The sequence below is a fragment of the Protopterus annectens genome, chromosome 5.part1 (assembly GCF_019279795.1).
Source record: "Protopterus annectens isolate FY-2018-M chromosome 5.part1, PAN1.0, whole genome shotgun sequence".
Classification (NCBI taxonomy): Eukaryota; Metazoa; Chordata; order Ceratodontiformes; family Protopteridae; genus Protopterus; species Protopterus annectens.
In genome coordinates this window covers 393,728,257-393,747,778 of record NC_056736.1, presented here as the reverse complement: position 1 = coordinate 393,747,778, position 19,522 = coordinate 393,728,257, and the positions used below count along the sequence as shown (strand labels likewise).

The 19,522-nt window shown below is 38.7% G+C and overlaps 1 protein-coding gene across 3 annotated transcripts in view; it reads right to left on the bottom strand.

Moving 5' to 3' along the window:
* Nucleotides 1–19,522, bottom strand: part of REPS2 (RALBP1 associated Eps domain containing 2) — a 2,057,440-nt gene that overhangs the window by 371,433 nt on the left and 1,666,485 nt on the right. For all 3 annotated transcript variants that reach the window (XM_044073054.1, XM_044073053.1, XM_044073052.1), the window contains exon 12: nucleotides 18,723–18,803. In XM_044073054.1, the coding sequence (XP_043928989.1) occupies nucleotides 18,723–18,803 (81 nt within the window). The remainder of the gene's footprint in view (nucleotides 1–18,722; nucleotides 18,804–19,522) is intronic.

Genomic DNA, 19,522 nt, shown 5'->3' with positions numbered 1-19,522 from the left:
GCACCTTAAAAGAAAGACTGATTATAGACAGTACTGTTGTCTGATCACACCAGTGTTCACATGCTACTCATCTGGTGAAAGGGTTAGAGCTGTTACCACTTGGTGGTGAGTTGCATTTCTCAGACAGTGCTCCACCTAAGCAGATCTAGGAGACTGCAGTGAAAAGTACGTCTCTTACGGAAACATTTCTCGATTAGAATTTTTGGAATAAGTTTAGCCAAGGCTGCTAAGTCAGAAATGACCATGTTCAAGACCTCAACAAATGGAGATGGCAAGCATCTGTAGTCAGAATGTCATGTCCATCAAGGCAGTAAGCCTTGGACCTGCAGGTAGAAACCAGCCATGAGGGAAGCTATCAAGCTGAAAATGGTAGCTTTTTCAGATAACGAATGTGGAGGACAGTCCTGACTCAATTAAGATTTCTTCACAGACCAAGGAGAATGTAGCTACATTTGTTAATACAATGAAATCTAGGAAAAGACGGTTATAGAGACAGTGATAAAGGCCTCAAAGATGTTTTGTCAAACCACTGTCTCAGAAGATAAACATGCAACATCATTCAGACAGTGCCAAAAAAGAGCAAGGAATGACTGACTGCCACTGTGGAGAATGGTACAAATGAAAGGAGCATTCAGCATAAACTCCTTAAGCTAAAAGGCATGCCCTCCTATCAGAAGACAGTGCATGAGACTGCTGACAAGCTAAGCTTCATCACAGTAACTGAAATCAGTCAGGTGGTCAGAGGACTCCTCAACGGTAAAGTAGCAGATGAAGATAAGATATAGCCAGATTCACAGACGGTACTTAAAAGTGTTGGGGAAGCACGGCTAGCACGTCTCTTCAGCACTGTAGGGAATGAAGGAAGGAATAGTACTTTTGAACTAGTAAACTTAGATGGAGGTCTCCATCTATAAAAATATACACTAAGAGGTCTACATCAACTAACTCCTATATACACCTACCTGCACCCACACTCGATGGTGCTGATAAGCAGAAAAAAAAAAACAAAACCAACAAAAAATGATACATACCCAAGTTGGTGTTAACCTTGATATCAGTCTCTTTAGGACCTTAATGTTAAGAAGTAATCTCCTTTTTTGATACTTACGTGCACTACCTGTTAACACAGATCTCAGAGACCAAAACCAAGTAAATGCAGAAGAGTTAAGCAATATTCTGCCATTACTTAGCCCCATACAAAAACAAAAAGCAAGAAAAGTATGAAGCTTCACATTCTTCTCAAATAATCTGGCTTTATTTATCATACACAAGTGTTTTTGTCTGAAGATTTCATTATATCTAATATCAACAAATAGCACTGGCATTTTTCTTTGTATGTCACTAATTAAAATATCCCCCCCTTTTTTTTTTAATTTCTCCAAATCATTTGGGTTTCTAATACCATGATGGGAATGGACCCCATTCCTAAGTCAAAGTAAGATTAAAGTACATGAAATTAGTATTGTTTCAATCTTTGATGTCAGCCAAAAGTGCTCTTCACAGCACCCTCAATGTCCCCAGTAATGACACCTTCTGCATTTCGTGTGGGGTTACATGTATTGGTAACATATCTAAATATGACTGTAGATTCTTTTTATAAGACCCGTTGTTCCTACTACTATTGGAACTGTCTGGTATCTTTCTTTCACATTGCTCTCGTTTCTGCCCACAAATCCTGATATTTTAGGACTTTGAGTCTCCCTGTATGCAAGACACTGTAGTCACTGGGTGTGGTGATTTCAATGATCAATGCTACTTTATCTTCTTTTCATGGACCACTATATCCAGTTTTCTAGCATCTATCTTTTCAGCTCTTGGTAATGGGTGACCCCATGTGATGTAAACTTCATCATTTTCTTTGATGCTTTGTGGCTCATGTTTCCAGTGTTTTTCAGCCACTTCAGTACCATAATGTTTACACAATCCCAAGTGCAACAATCTTGCCACATTATTATACCTTTCAGTATAAAGTCCTTCTGCCATTAGTATGTCACAACCAGCAACGAGGTGTGGAACTGTTTCCAATTCGGTTTTACAAAACCTACATTTGTTTGTTTCTCTAACATGTTCAATGGATTTTTTTAAACCATGTACGCAGCCCACAATCTTGGGTCACCAATATTAACCTTTTATCTCTTTGAATTCGCCTCTCCTTAACCATTTTTAAACCAGCGCGTACGCAGCCCACAATCTTGGGCCACCAATATTAACCTTTCATCTCTTAGTTTGAATTTGCCTCTCCTTAACCATTCCTGCATTCATTCCTGATCAACATGAAGTTCTTCCAGAAGTTTTCTATACTTGCAACTATATTTGTGCATTTTCCACATTTCTTGCCTTCTCATCTGGTCCTTCACCTTATATTCTTTCTTTTGTTTTTTGGCACATTCTGTTGCTGCTTTATTTTTATCTACTTCTGGTTTGATTTCCAGTCCTGCTTGACACCAATATGCTTCTGCTAGTTTAAGCAGAGAAGGCATCATAGATTTATTCTCCTCATGTTTCAAAACTTTCACTACATTTGTGTCTTGTGAGGTCAGCAGATTTGTGTGGAGTCCCACAGTTCCAGATGTATACATGTAATCACTTTCAAAGAGGCCCACCCCTCCTTCAGAATGGGGAATTCATAATCCTGCTATGCATTGATTTTTATAAATCATTTGGTAAGCATGAAGCATCCTTCTCGTTTTCCTATCTAATCTATCCAACACCTTTTGGGCCCAGTCAATCACTCCAAAACTGTAAGTTAGCACAGGAAGAGCAAATTGGGTTATAGCTTGATTTTTTTCCTAGATGTCATTGCTGTTTCCAGAATGATTACTTAGTAAAGTATTCTTTACTAAGTGTTATTCACATTTATTCATGTTTTATTGTTGATCCTTCAATTCCCAAATATTTATACACTCCCTCTTGCTCAAGTCCTTTTATATCACATTCTTGTCCCAAACTGATTTTTTCTACGTGCTGTAGTTTTCCTGCTTTAAAGGTTGCTTTTGCACATATATCAAGAACAAATGACATTCGCATATCTATATCATCTGAAAAATGTTTTAACAACTTGCAGTTGCGCTTTCAGTTCTTCATCTGATGAGCCTATAAGTTTTACGCAATCGACAAAGAGAAGATGAGAAGTCTTTACACTTTGTTGCTTTCTAGGAGCCAAATTATAGCCATGGCCTAAGCTGTTAAATAAACAGCTTAATGAGTTATGGGTAAGGCAGAACAGCAGCGGTGACAGAAAGTCACCCTGGAATATCCCCCTATGAATTTTTATCCCTGGGATAATAATTTGTACTTTATCATGGCTTAACTGGAAAGTGGTCTGCCACTGTTTCATGGTCACTGTAATATAGTCGATCAGTGTATGGTGTATCTTATACATTTCTAGCTACTCTTTTATCCATGAATGTGGGATACTATCAAATGTTTTTTTATAATCAAATCCATGCCATGCTTAGATTCTTCCCCTTTTTACAGTTTTCAACTACAACTTTAACAGCAAATGATCCTTTGTTCCCTATGACTTTATTTTATTGCCCTTTTGATTTACTGCCATAATTGAGTTTTTTCTAAATGACTATAAACTCTGTCGGCATCAATTCCCATGTATAGTTTATATGTCGTTGGAAGGCAAGTTATTGATCTAGAATTTCTATGGTAGCTTGCAAGTTCACTCTTAAGTAAGAGCATTGTTTTTCCTGTTGTTAGCCAGTTTGGTGTCTGTTCGGGGTGTGCATATAAATAGTTCTTACTCATGGCTAAATCTTTGTGCAAAGATGTTAATACTTTTAACCAGAAGTTAGGTACTGAACCTGAGCCTTGGATTTTCCATTCAGAGGCTTTTCTTAACTTTGTTTCAATCTCTCTGGCTGTTACTTCATCCGGTTTCATATTCTGCACCTTTAAAATTCTTATTATTTCTTTTACTTCTTCTATCCATTTAGCATCTTTTCTATTTCTTCTTTTTTGGCGGTCTTTCAATTCCTTTTACCTTATTTCCCAATTCTCTATAAAACTTTTTTGGGTCATCAATAAATTGCTTATTTTATACTTTTCCTTTTTATTTATCTCCGTATCATCTAAGTTTTTCTGTCTGTGCTGAGATTTTTAGTTTATTTGCGATAGTACATGATAGATCCTGGTCTGTTCTAATACTGTGCATTGCTTTAATTATGTCTATGTATGGCCGCAGTGGTGCAGCGGTTAGCGTTGTTGCCTCACAACAAGAGGTTCTCCCGTTTGATTCTCGGCTGGGGCACCTTCTGTGTGGAGTCTGCATGTCCTCATAGCGGTCGAGTGATGTTAAAGACATGCAGGTAGGTGCATGCATGAATGGGTGTGCCTTCTTTGAAAGTTGGGCATCGGGCTGGCAACTTGGCACCATAAAAATCCGCTGCCAATCATTAGCAGACTGGAGTTCCGCTGTGGTGACTCCTAACCAGGAAAAGCCAAAAGAAGAGCTTTAATCATGTCTTTCTTAGTATTTTTGTTGATATGTTCCCTCTATATTCCTCTAACAGTGACACTTCTTGTCTTAATTGCTTTATAGTTTTCTCTATTCGATACTTCCGTGATGGTATTCAATTTCTCCCCTTCCTTTCCCTCACTATCCTGTGTTCTTGTGGTAGAACTTTATCAGTTATTAATTTAGCTGCAATGTAATATATTCTGTTTACTTCTGTTATATTGCATGGATCTCTACGGACAGTCCTAATTACTGTGTTCATTTGTTTTATCAAACTTCTGACTTTTTTGGGTTTTATTGACCTTCTGCAGTCTATTTCTTTCATTGATCTTAATGGCACATTTTTTTGTTTTCCATTTCCTGTGGACATTCAACAGAAAGTTCTATAGCATCTTCCTGTGGTACATTCTCTTCAATTTCATCCTGTGCCATCCGCTGCTCTGTCATATGGGAACTCACTGGCCTATCACTCCTCAACATTGACTGCATCAGAGTTTCCAGTTTCTTGTTCCTTCCCTTGCTGTCTAACTTCAAGAGAATGTTTATACTGATCACCTGTAGAAGGCTCCAAAATATCTTCATATGGCACCTGACCAATTGCTTCCCGTTCCACTGGTTTCCCCTTAATTTGAATATCCATTGCTCCATCCTGTTGTGGTGCTTTCTGAATTAGATTTTCTACACTGAATCCTTCACTTTGCAGGTACTCCACAACCTCAGCTACTATTTCTTTAACTTTTCCATTACTAATCTCATTTTCTACTTTTCCTCTTCTTATTATTTTTTGTATTGTAAAGTTTTCCATGTGCGGATTATTTTGCCTGTATTTCTCTTCAGATATCTTTGGTGCTGCTCTATTTTATTGGTTAGTTTTGCTTTCTCCTTTGCATAAATATTACACCATATTAAATCTCTTTTTCTTTCCCATGTGCATATTTCTTCTTCAGATGTCTCCGGGTCTTTCTGCTTCTCCTTACTTTGAGAACTCACTCCATCATGCTGTGATGTAACCTGTGTTAGACCTTCTATACCTAATCCTTCACTTCGCAGGCACTCCATAACTTCAGCTTCTATTTTTTTTAACTTTTACTTTACTAAGCTCCTTTTCTACATTCCCTCTTTGTGCTATTTTTTTTATTGTGAAATTGCCCATATCCGGATGCCTCTGCCAGTATTTCTCTTAAAATATCTTTGGGGCTGCCTTCTTTACATTGATTAATTTGGCTTTCTCCTTTGCATAAACAGTGCACCATATCAAATCTTTCTTTCTTTCCCATGTCCATATTTCTTTTTTATAGTTTTCAAAAATCTCTAGCTTTGTTGTTTATATTTTTGCACTTCCTCAGATGCTTCTTTTTCCAAACAGATCAAACTTTCTTGATCTCTCTACCGTTTTTCACAAATCTGTTGTATTAATGAATATAGATTTTTATTCCTCTCATTGTAGATTACATAATGTGCCTTAAGAATCACTCAGTATTAAACCCAAAACCATTTTCCTAGGTGATCTAAACTATCTAACTATAGACTAGGAAACCAACACCACCACTAGTGTACAAGCACAGAGACTCCAGAATGCCTTGGAACAATTAGTCAGAGTACCCCATCACGGGAATAATATCTTGGATCCCGTCCTTACTACAACTGGAGCATTTTGCATCATTCCTTGTGTATTTTCATCACTTGTTAGTTCTGACCATAAAGCAGTCCCCTTCGAAATAAAATTGAAACCACAGATCCTTTCACGAAAGGTACCTTTAGAAATTTCTTTAAATAAAAATCAAAGCCACAAATAAACTAAAAACAGCCAGGAAAGAAAGACCTTCAGAATACACATGCAGTTAATGACATCATAATGAAATTACTTGAGATATCTAAAACATTAAATACATTGTTTTAAGCCATATTACAATAAAAAACATAGAAAATACACTGTATTTTGTTCAAAACTCATGGAGTTAGTATTGGACACTAACATTATTGTATTTCAAGAACAATTATTCAAACAATGTAAAGGTGTAGCCATGGGGGCTATATGTGCACCCATTTTTGCTAATTTAGTTCTAGCATTCTGGGAGAAGGAATATGTATTCACCAGTAAATATGCACAACTTTGGCAATATTACATCCTATGGAATGATAGTGAGGATATGTTAAATTAATTCCTTGAGTTTATTGGTGTTAGAAGAGAAAATTAATTATTTGGACATCACCATAAGTAAAAATAGAATGAAAAGTTGTTTTGAAACGAAACCCACTTATTCCAATACACTTTTACATTTTTCCAGTTTTCACCCTATCTATCAGAAGAAGTCACTAAAAAGGTCAAGGGGTTAGACTAGCAAGAATGGATGAGTTTTTATAGAGGCTATCCCTTAGAATTTGTGGAAAATACTTTCCATTATTAGGTAAGGGTCCTAATACTTTAGTTGAAGGTACGCAAAGTTCTTATAGCCAGAATAATAAGTCATTTCATAGTGTTGGTATTTTTAGATATAACCAGCAGTTTAAAAGTATAAGCAACATTGTTATTAATAAAGAATTAACCTAATATTGTTTACAAGAAGGACATTACTATAAAAAACATGGTAGAGAGGGTACAAGAGATTTACTCTGTTTAAATGTGGTTTTGTCTGCAGTGTAAAATATTCTAGAAGGCACAGAGTTGTTTATCCCAAATTATGGCAAATATATAAAAAATTTACCTGTAACAGTAAGGCTGTTGTTTATATAGGGACATGCTTTTATATCGAAGACTATTAATGTAGAATGTATCAACATTCCTATGATATTAAAAACAAGATTTAAAAATATTCTGGCAGTGCACATTATTAATAATGAGGGACATGATTTTAGATTTTCAGTATTAGAACAAGTTACAGTTGGAGATAGAGGTGGTCCCTTAATGATTTTTGGAAAATAGGGAACTAAGATGGCAGTTAAAAACTAATGCAACATCATTTCCAGGTTTATCTATCAGTTCCACTCTCAGATTAAAATCTGAAGGTTATTTTTGAACAAAAGTATAATAAATTAAATTTCTTTAAATGATATATTGGCAAGCTTCAAATCCCCACCAAACCCACTAAACTCCACTGAATATGCAGAAACGTACACCACCACACTATACCAGCATGTATGCAGCTGTACCCCATAGGAACAAATGAAGAGTAAACTCCAGAAACAAACCCAGATGGTGGAACCCTAATAAGTTTTATAATGAAATGAAAAGAATTTTGACCAAAAGTAAGAAATGTAATTCCAACAATGTTAGAGCCATTGTTAATGAAATAACTCAGTAGCTTAATAAAATCCACCACAGCTAAGTTTGAGGTTAAAATAGCTACCCAAGCCAAAGCTAATCAAAAGGCATTTTTTTAGTTATGTCTGTATTCTCAAAAGAACAATGTTACCTACACTGAATCTGAAGATATAGCAAACCTACTGGCTGATAAATTTAGCTCTAACTTCACCCCTACTTCCCCTCTGTCCATGCCTGGGTCTACTTTAAAATACCGAATTACCCTATCACCTACTTTCATAAAACCGAGACTAAAATGTTGACAGTTCAAAATCCTGACACGTCATATAGCCGACTTTCATTTATCATAATGCACATAACTGACACTCATCAAACATACACACAACACACAGACGTGCAACCTCTCCATCACTACAGCAACCATAATGCTCCTCTGCAACAAAGGATTATAAAACACCAATCCAAATGTGCAACACTTAAAAAAACAGTCCTCTTCAAATATTAAGAAATATAAATGTGTACAAATATGCAACTCTTAAAAAATCCCAACTTCCTCCCACTCAACCACATTACGACACTAAAAATTTAAACCATAGCAACATTAAACTACCATACTCCAACCCAGACTACGGACTTGAACTCACCCACACCCTGCCCTCCAACCAATACCCGAAAACCCAAACAAAATCCCACTGAATATTCATGACCGTATCTATAGCACCAACATGAATATTCAGTGCAAATTCTTAAATTCACTAGTAACAGCTACTTAATTACAACTTTTATGTTTTTGCAGTGGGGGGGGGGATGTGCCCCCACTGCAACCCCCCTGCAAATTAAATATACCAACTCTGAGATCTCACTACAGTGCAGACGAGCAGATTTCCTGAGCCACTAAGCTTGAACTGTCGGCATTTCAAACGTTCAGCCTTTTCAATGTCAGTATTGTGAAGTTTCACTCATGTGAAACTCTGTTTTTTTGGTCTTGATCTTATGAAAGTCAGTGATATGATGATTCAGTCTTATAAAGTAGACCTCTGTCCCTCAAGATATACCTGAAACTGGTTTGCCTCCAGTTACCACATACAATCAAGTCCTAAAAGTGCTAAAGCTAAAAAGACTACATCAATGGATCCTGACAATATCCCCAGATGAAACTTAAATAGCATGAAGCATGATATAGCCACACCCTTAAAAGGAGTCTCCAATCAGGTTTTGTACCAAGTGAATGGAGAACAGCTACAGTCATTCCCCTGCATAAGGAGGACCTTTTACATTCCCGTACGTCTGACCAGCCTCATGCAAAGCCATGGAAAGACTTATCATGAAACTAATCGATCAGGACATAGGGAACCTCCAAACACTGGAGCTCTCTCAGTTTGGATTCATCAAGGGCAGGTCATATTTATTCAACCTGGTAGAGTCTTTTTAAAAGGTCACCAAAGCAATGAATGAAGGCAAAATGGTACACACCACATACCTCGACCTGGCCAAAGTTTTTGAAGCAATTCTCCACTTGGGCATTGTAAAAAAAGCTAAACAAGCTGGGATCCTTGTGTCACCCACTGGATTGCCAACTGGCTAACAGATTAGATCCAGAAAATCAAAACAGGGGTAATTACTCCACAAACAGATCAGTCACCACTGAAGTCCCCCAGGGTTCTGTGCTGGAACCTCTCGTGTTTGGCATCTACTGTCTGAAGTAAAAGTCAATACCAAAGGGCTCTGACTGACTATGTTTGAAGATGACTGCAAGCTAGGAGAAGTTGTAAAATCTCAAAATGACTAAGCCATCCTGTAGGAAGGTTTGTCCTAAATAAATAACTGGTGCCAAAATCATAGATAAACTAAATACCAAAAAATGCATTATTGTATACTTTGGAAGTCATTTGTCCGAGGAAACTACCACATTACCAATAAGCCCCTAAGAGATGACCTAATTGTTCGTGATTTGGGAACATATGTGGACAGTGACCTAAATTTTGACTAATATGTGTCCATTGTTGTAAGAAAGTCCTTCTATACTGCACAGCTTATAAACAGAGGGATTGTGTTTTCATATAGGGATGTCCATGCTCCCCTTTACTCAGTCCTCATTAGGCCAGTCATTGAATATGATCCCCCCTTTGGCAAGTATGTGTGCAGACAAATGCAACAACTGGAATGCACACAGAGATACCTTACTAATAGGATACAAGGCCTAAATAACATGTTCTAAGTGGACTGACTCAAAGTTCTGTCACTATGCTCGGTATCCTACAAACTGCCAAGAGGTGACCTGTGTCTGGCATACAAGACATCTTCTGACCCAATACTCATGAATTTACTGCACATCAAGAAGTCAAATTGTCATCAGCAATAAGCAGTCTAATGATCTAACCCTTTTCTGCAACATCAACAGAATTGTTTGGAGAGACAGGTATATTTCACAGATGATACCGCTGCTCTGGAACAAACTCCCCATCCACATAAAACAAATTCATCCCAGTCCATATTCAAGTGCAACTTGGATCTATGGAAGGGGAGCTGAAATTTTACCCCAGGACTGTTCCCTCTACTACTAATGGACACAGGCAACTCCAAAATGTTATAGCCCATGCATTAGGCCCCTCAAATTACCTATGGTATGATCTTAATTATATATATTACCCCTAATGAGAATAATTATCAACCATGGGATGAGTAAGATCAATCTCTAACCAAATGGAACAGGTTATTTTAAGCATTAAAAGGGAAACTGGTTAGGCTTAAAATGGCCCAAAAAGGCAGCTAGCCTAGTACTCTTCTTATAGGTTCAATGAATGTCAGAGGGAAGTTGTATGTGTGGAACCTGGGGCCATCATTAGACCATCTGGTTAAAAGTCTATCTGTGGGAGTGGATTGTGCAGTTATTTCAAGATGTAGTTACTGCTCTTTGTAATCTAAAGAGATAAACTAACCAGTTTTGGTGCCGACTGTAAATCGGGTGCTATTTTGACTCCTCCAGTGGCTAGACATATTACAGGTCTAGCAGTTTGGCAAAGAAGTTTGACTGTGTGCTGCTAGACCTAAACCTTGCAGCACTTCTGGGTTTGATTACAACAGTTTCCATTTGCCTGCTTTGTGATTCTCTGCAAGTCACTGGACCAGACATTGCTCCTGCAGTTGTCTCTGAAAAGGGTTTGTGTCTCCACTGGATTTATTGAGTTATCAAATATCTATTTATCTTTATTTAATTTCGATAACTTTGGGGACAGTGAACTATCCTTCTATCTTTATGTATCAATTACAGTCAGGAAATCCTTCTATCTTATCCAGTTTATTACCAAGGGTACATCCTGCACATTCATGGACATCATAACCTCCTTGTCCTTTACTCTTCAGACCAGTCATTGTATACACTGCACCATTTGGAATGTACCACTCCAAACACCTTACCCAAGTAGAAAGACCACAAGATTGTCTAACTAAAATTTATCAAAGGGCTAGATGCCCTTAGGTAGCTGGAGAAATCTAAAATCTCCCTTCACTTTTCTATGTCTTGTACCAGTTCCTGTTTGGTAATTTCTACCTCACCTTCTGGGCTATGATGCTCCTGTCCCACCTAGACTTCTTCCATGTCAGAAATACTAGCAATACCAAAAACACTTACTTTAAAGAGTTCAACATTCATCACAATATAAATAAGACATTTTGAAAAGATATGGCCTTCACCCAAGAATCTCCTGCCTATGGAAGAGAAGATAATTCATCCACTAAACTCACTAGGTTGCGGTCACTTAGGCTGCAACCACCTTATCATGTCCAGTCTAAATTTGGGATGCCCTATGCCACTGGGACAGTTTCTTTCCACTTTGTTTTCACCCTGGCACTTCTACAGTTTAATTTTATATACCTTGAGATTAACTGTGAGCCCCTTCATTTACAAATCTATTGTGTCATTTGCTCTACATACATCCACTGCATTATCTAATGTTAAATATTTTTCAGTTTGCTGCTTTATTATCACATTCATTTCATTCAGTATGTGTCTCTTACCTCTCCCCTCACCAGTGTAAGTCTCCAACTCTTTAGCTGTTAGCTGTGTGTCAAATAAAATCACATAATTAATTTGGGCTTTGCTGTATGTAAAAAAAAAAAAGTTTAAACTGGTTTTTCTTTTTTTTCTAGGTTCTTTTACTTTTTTTTATTTATCAGCTTTTTACATCTCATCATGCATACAAACATATATTTTTTTTTTTTTGCAGTTATGTACCAATACTGAAAAGTTAAAACATTTTAAACTGAGATTGACATATGGTAAGGAAGAGAATTATCCCCAAAGAATACTATTGTAAATGGGTTGTGAGATGGAAAGAGAAACGTGCCACTCTAAATATAACCTTACTTTACATTCATGGTGGAAATCAGCATATTACCTTACCAGTAACCCTTTCTCTAAAACTATCATGTCAAGAAGGTGAAGACACAGACACACATACATACAATGCACAAACGGTTACCTAACTTAACACTACATGCAGGACACACACACACATAACACACACGTATAGTTGTGTAAGATCTTACCATAACAGTAGATATCCTACTTTTACCTGTTGCAGTATTCATTACACATGTGATCTCCTGCTAAGGATAGCCCAATGTCCGGCCAGTATACCAAAGCCTTTACATCCTTCCAGCATCATACATTTGACATATGCTCCCCATGCACGCATAGGGCATAAAGGTGACATACTCACACTCAATACCCAGAGCTGAAGTGCCCCAGGAGCACTAGGGCAGCACCAGAATAAAAGGAGGACATGTGCATCCAGGAAGGAAGCACAGACAGAAATAGGGCAAGAAAGAGAAAGACCCCTTGGCCATGAGAATGTGCCCAACAGAAAAGAGAGAAAAGGGGCATGAGGGAGGGAAGGACTGAATTCTGTATCAGTGAAAAGTAGGACATCTACTGTTATGGTAAGATCTTACACAACTGTACTGTGTTTCTCCTTATCACTGTTGCAGTATTCATTACATGTGGTGGATTATCAAAGCTAATGTAAAGGATGGGAGGAGGAGGAAGGCACAGAGGAACCCTCCACAAACCCATGAAGGATAGCTCTGTCCAGCCCTGCCCTCCTGGCTCTGGGAATGAAATCCAACTTAAAATTTTCAGTAAAAGTGTGGTCACAGGATAAGGCAGCAGCTTCTACAATGGATTTAGTATCCAGATCCTTGAAGACAGCTCCAGAAGAGTCTACCGTTCTTGTAGAAGGAGCTCAAACTGAAGCTGAAAGTGGTTTACCATAAAAAAATAAAAAGAAATGGACTTAGAAATACAGGAGGAGATGGTTTGCTTAGAAACTGCCACACCCAATGTCCTGATATTAAAAAAAACAAAAAGCTGCTCATATTTCTGAATAGCTTTTATGTTATCCAAATAACATCCAAGGTGTCGATATAAATCCAAGATGCAAAGCATCTTCTCACTAGCATATTGTGAAGAAGTAAAAAAGGAAAGGAGTTGGACAGACTGAGAGACGATTCATTAACCACTCTGTGTATAAAAAAAAGGATTTGTATGCAGAGACACTCTGTCTCTATGAAAAATCAAAAAGGAAGAGTCTGCCATCAGACCATGAAATTCAGAAACTCTCTTAGCCAAAGTAAGAGCCACCAACAAAACAGTCTTCCGTGTGCAATGTTACAAGGAGGAAGAAGCTGGCTGAAAAAGAGCCTCTTTTTGGTTTTTCAAAGACAAAATTTAGGTCCCAAGAGGGAAGAACAATGAATTAAGATCTTCCTTCGTATCGGACCCCAAAGAAAAGAAGGAAGAATATGTTTTCTTTGGGGTCCGATATGAAGGAAGATCTTAATTCATTGTTTGACCTCAAAATGAGAGACCAATGGTGGGTTCAAGGGTAGACATGCAGAGTCTGCTGACAGGTGAACTTTAACAGAAGAATATACTAGGCCAGCACTGAGCAGTTCACAGAAGTAAGAAAAGACCAGAGGGACCTCTCCATTAAAGAGAGACATGGAACACTTGACACCCCAAATGAAAAATCTCTTCCACTTAACCAAACAGGATTTTATGGTAGTGGGTTTCCTGGCCTCCTGCGGAACCATAAGCATGTACTCAGAAAAGTGATTTCTAAAGGGAATCAAAACCCTATCACCCAAAGTGTCAATTGAAAACTGGACAAATGACGGTGAATGAGAGACCCTTTGTCTTGTGTGAGAAGATCCATCTGGTAAGGTAACTTGTGATGATTGCCTCTGACCAGGTGAAAGAGAAATGCTGAAATGTCCATACAAAAAACAATTCAAGGTTCAGTTTGTTTTTTGTATGGACATTTCAGCATTCTTGTGAGTTCATGTGAATTATGTTGTGTCTTGAGCTGTTTTTAGCCTTTGGAGTGTTTTTTACTGTGCTGAGTCGAACAGACTGCACAGCAGAATAAATATTTCAGCTTTTAAGTCGTGGAGCCTGTCATTCTTCTAGTTGTTCATTTGTTTGCTATTCCATATAGGAGCATTCCCTTCCAAGAAAAGGACATGGTGTCCATCTTCCAAGTCAAAGGACTTGGGATTCTTGAATAGAATCGAGGAAGATGTCTGTTCAAAGACGAGGCAAAAAGATTCAGTTGAGGAACACCCCACCAATGTACAATGTCCAGAACCACATCCTGTGAAGAATCCATTTGTGAGGTTCTGTCCTAGACCTGCTCAGACAGTCTGCCACAACGCTGTGTTCTGAAGGAATGTAGACCACCTGAAAGATTATCTGATGGCAGATAAAGTCCCAGGCCTGAAGATCTGGTCTGCAAATAAGATAAGACATTGTGCCACCATTTACTGATGTACCACATGACTGTGGTATTGTCTGTAAAGACCTTTAGAGGGCCTGGAGCCCAAAGAAATGGGAAGGTCTGTAAAACAAAAATGACGCCCTCATCTCTTTTAAGTTGATGTGATGTGATGAAGGGGCCAGAGCCCATGAAACCTCATATTGTTGAAAAAGGCCCCCCAGCCCTGATCAGAAACATCTGTAAAAAACTCTTGAGTAGGAGTCTGAAGAGGCAGTCCAGGATTGAGGGAGATCTGCCAAATCCACCAATGAAACTCGAGTTTGAAACCAGGTAGTAGAGGAACAAGAAACTCTAGAGGGTGGCAGTGCTAGAGCTAAACCACACTGAGGTACCAGTGAAGCTTGGCAAAAGAAATCATGGGATGGTAGATGCCATGAACCCCAAGGCTCTGAAAAATACCCTTGCAGGAATGAGAGAATGCGGAAGCACAGACTAGAAGTAGGTTGTTAGAGGCAGAACCTTAGGAGATGGAAGAGAGGCCAACACTGGAATGCTCCAGATTCTGCAACCCAGAAAATGTGGTCTTGAGAAGGAATCAGAAACTGACTTCTTGAAATTGATGGTGAATCTCAGACTGTGCAAGAAGGAGCATGGTGAAGTGCAGATCCTGAAGTAGCCAAGATTGGGATGGAGCCTGAAGAAGCAGGTTGCCCAGACATGGGAATATCTGGATTCCTTGAAGTCTGCAAAAGGCTATCACAGGGAACAGACATTTGTTGAACACTCTTGGGGCTGTAGAAAGACCAACAGGGAAGGCTGAGAACTGAAGATGAGAGGAAGAAACAGAGAAATTTAAACCCTTCCTGAAGTAATGATGACTGGTTAGGTCTAGGGAGACCAAAAATGCCCAGGAGAAGCAAAAGGAAAGCATCCTAAAAGAAGGAACCTTTAGAAAGGTGTTTATAGAAAGGATGGGTCTCCATGCCTCTTTTCCTTGTTGGGATTCTGGAACAGACTGGATAGTTTTTTGATCTAACAGTCGTTGCAGGACCACAGAAAAATGAAGAAGTTGGTCTGGAGGAGGTTGAGCAAGTCCTGAAAAGGGAGGAAGGGATTTCCATAGCATAAAATAATCATGATGGATAATGGAAAGTACCCAAGAGTCTGAAGTAATCTCTTGCCAGACATGGAAAGCCTAAAAGACAAGGAACCTGACAGAGGGGAAAGAGAGAAAATAAGTCGTATGGAGGCAGATTTGTCCTGAAAAAGGGGCTTTTGAAACTTAGAAGTCTGGATGGGTTTATTAGAAAACATGCGCTTGGAAACCGTTTTTCCTTTAGAAGGCTGATAAGGTTAGCTACAAATAAAAGCAGATTTAGAAGGATAGCTTCTATGAAATTTGTGGACAGGAGAAAAAGATGCAAGTTCCTGCATAACTTTGCATTTGTCTTGTAGAGTCTTAACAGGTCAGCAAAAGCAGTATCAAAAAGATTTTGGTTGTCCAAAAAAGCAGCTAGAAGTTTGACCTTAATATCATCAGGTAAAGTCTGTAGATCCAGCCAAGTGTATCTCCTCATAAATGAACACGAAGTAGCAACTCTAGGGGATGCATCAGTTGCATCATAACAACATTTGATAGAATGAGGAGCTACCTGCGAAGTGGAAGTCAGTAAGGAAAGGGCAGCAGTCTTGCTTAAAGAGTCAGGTAGGTCTGGCAATAGCCTCTGAAGCTCAGATAAAAGAGCCAGAAGACATCTAGCCATATGGGTGTGATAATTTATCGCCCTAAAGGCCAGGGTAGCAGAAGTATAAACGTTTTGCCCAGCTGCTCCACAGCCCGATTGGAAGAGGATAAAAGCTTAGATGGCATATCCACAGAAACAGATATTACAGCAGGATCTGAAAGAGGACACTTATAAATCTACATAAAGGTGTCAGGCACCTTATAAAACAGTCAGGCTTCTCGGGGGACACAGGTTGGGAATCAGGAGCCACACAGGCAGCTGAAAACATATTCAGCAAGGCAACTAGAACGGGGGGGGAACAGCTGAAGGTTTAGGAGAGTTCATTTGTAACAGCTCACAATACCTCTTTTGGAACTGTCAAACAGCTGGGAGCAATCCCATTTGCAATGCTCCTTCATGTACACCACAGGGTCTTCAAAAGACAACTCCTCTAAGGGAGCATCAGGGCTCAAGGAATCCTCTTCCTCTAACCCACAGTGCAAGGGAGAGGTGATTTGGGAGGAATAGGCCAATGATTTATCTCCCTGACCCAACTCCTCATCAGAGGAATCAGATTACCTAGTTCTTTTGGCTGGTGCAGAAGAACAGGGAGAAACAGAAATAGATAATCCTTGAGAAGACTTCAAGGCCAACTAGGCATTGAACAAACCCTGGGTAAAATCCTGTCATTCTTTAGGAAAATCTTCAGCAATGGGAGGTCTGTTTTAGTTTTCCTGCTTCTTTTTCAATGGGACGTCAGCTTTGATTAACCTCGGAGGCTCAGAGCCCTTGCCTACACTCTGTAAGAATACCAGGAACCTCTTCTCTAACTAGGATTTGGGAACTCTCCCTAGGTCCCTTGGACATGATCAGCAGTGGTCTACTTCAGTGTCTGTGGCGGATGTTTGCACAACCTAAGAAGACATGCAAGGAGATGGTTCCATTCCAGCCTCAACAGGGTCACAGCAGAGGGAACCAGCGTCAGCACTGAATGGTCTCCAGGGTCTTCATCTACCTCAAGAGGGATGTCCGGTGGAGGTTGGACAACAGCAGACCCAGACTGAGACTTTTTTGGCCTTCTTTTTAAGAAACAGCTGTACCTCTGGGGTAGGTGGATTCAACCATGGTACCCTGGGTCAAAAGCTTAAGTTGCAGGTTCTCCAGGTAAATGGACAACAAAGACTGATGGCTCCGAAGAGTTTTCAGAACAAAAGCCTGACAAATGCTACACTGGGTATGGTCGTGCATAGCAGCTAAACAGAACAGGCACTCCTTGTGTCTATCTTTATGGGAATTCTGCCTCCCACACTGGCATTTTCCCTTATTGGATGACATCAACTCCCGCTAAACACAGGGAAAAAGGAAAATAAGGGTCCCCAATGGGGCATTTACCCATAAATGGTTTAGTAGAAAATCAGTGAAAGGCATTCAGAGCAATGCTCAACCATGATGCTTAGACTGACAGCAAAGAAGTTTTGACTATTGAGTATACGTACGTCATCTTTACACCCTATGCCTGTGCAGGAAGCATACATCTGATGCACAACACTGAGAGAATGTAAAGGCTTTGGTACACATTTTCAACAAACTGCACAGTAACCCTACTATACATACACACACATAAAGCAACCCCCTCACAGAGCAAGGGGGGGGGTGTAATATATAGAAATTGGAACCTTAGTCTAATGCATCCATTTAAAGACTCTGCATCAGCTGACCTGATTTCCTGAACTCTGGCACAGTCTTGAAATTCACACTGATGAAACTGGCAGAATGCGAATACTCTCGATCTTATTGTTTCAGCTGGCGCAATATACCAAATGCTGCAGTCTGTATACGCGATGCAGTGTGTGAAAGGTATACCGTTAGCATCATCCTGTTGTATGTACTTGTATTTCTCTTCTAATAAGCTGTTAACAACTAGTAAATTGTGCTTTACTTCCTACTTTTTTCATAAAACGAAGAAAAAAACTTGTCTTTACACGAAAAACTTTTGAAATCAATGCATTAATCAGCACCTGTTTTATAATGTATAAAAGCTACATTATGCAAAATTAAATATGAGTATCATTACAGGAACTGTTTGTTAACTACTACTCCAAGTCACAATATCAGCAACTGATTATATTGAAACCAACTTTTCAGAGACTCAGGAGTTTGCCTTTTTCCTCACTGCTGTATGACCATGAATTTAGTATATGTAAAATGGGGGCAAAGGAATTACCTTCCATCAACAAACCTTGGTTTCAGATTTTCTGAAAGAGTGAAAGAGTATTTAATCTTGGGACATGTAGCAATTTCATTCATGGAGTGGCCAGTAACGTCATCTACCAGCATTACTACTGCTAGGGTACAAGTCAGTTCCCCAAAAACCATACCTGTTCGATTCTGATTCTTCTTTCCAAAACATTAATATATGAGGGGAAGGACGAGTAGCCAATATAATAATTAGTAAAGGTACTGCTCTGTCTTTTAACACCTGTGCAACAAGTTACCTGTTTTAGCAGAAGACTCTTGCAATGATCGAGGATCACTCTGTTCTATGTGTAAAGAACTGCTGATCTTTCTGCTTAAATCTGTACAAATTAAAAAAAAGTTAGGAATTGTTATTTAATAAGCTAAACATGCACACGTGACAAAAAGAAAACATGGCACATGTACACACACTGCAGCATGACAACATATTACATCTGCATTTTTTGACTACTGAAGATAATGCGTAGTATTACAATGCATACAAAAAATTCATACCTCTCAACCTCTTAAAGCAAGAAATTTGGACAGTCATAAATAAAAGTGGGACAAAGGCCCAGAAATACTGACAATTTTTAAATATTGCTCTTACAAAGTTAGAAAGTTAATGGAATAACAGGTTTTGCCTTAGCATGGATTTTTTGAAGGGTATGATGTCTGAAACTCAAATGTCTGTCATTATTTTCGACCTTCAATCTTTAACAAGTTGTTACTAATTTGCCAGAAAACCACAATTTTATGAAAAACTGACCAAAAATAAGAGGCAAAAATCTGGACATTCTGCGAAAATCTGTACAGTTGAGATGTATGAGTCACATTATATCCTTCCTTGTCCTAATGTGACTTTCTTTAACACAATAAAAAGTTATCAAGGAGGAATTATTTTGTGCTTTTGGTTAGAATTTTATTTTTATTAGTATATACTTAAGCTTTTTCATCGCAACATTTGCATGTTTGGATTTTATATACTTTGTAAATAAAGTACTGTAATGACAATTATGACAAGATAATCCAAGTTCCAGTGCTGTCAGTGGTGAGCTCC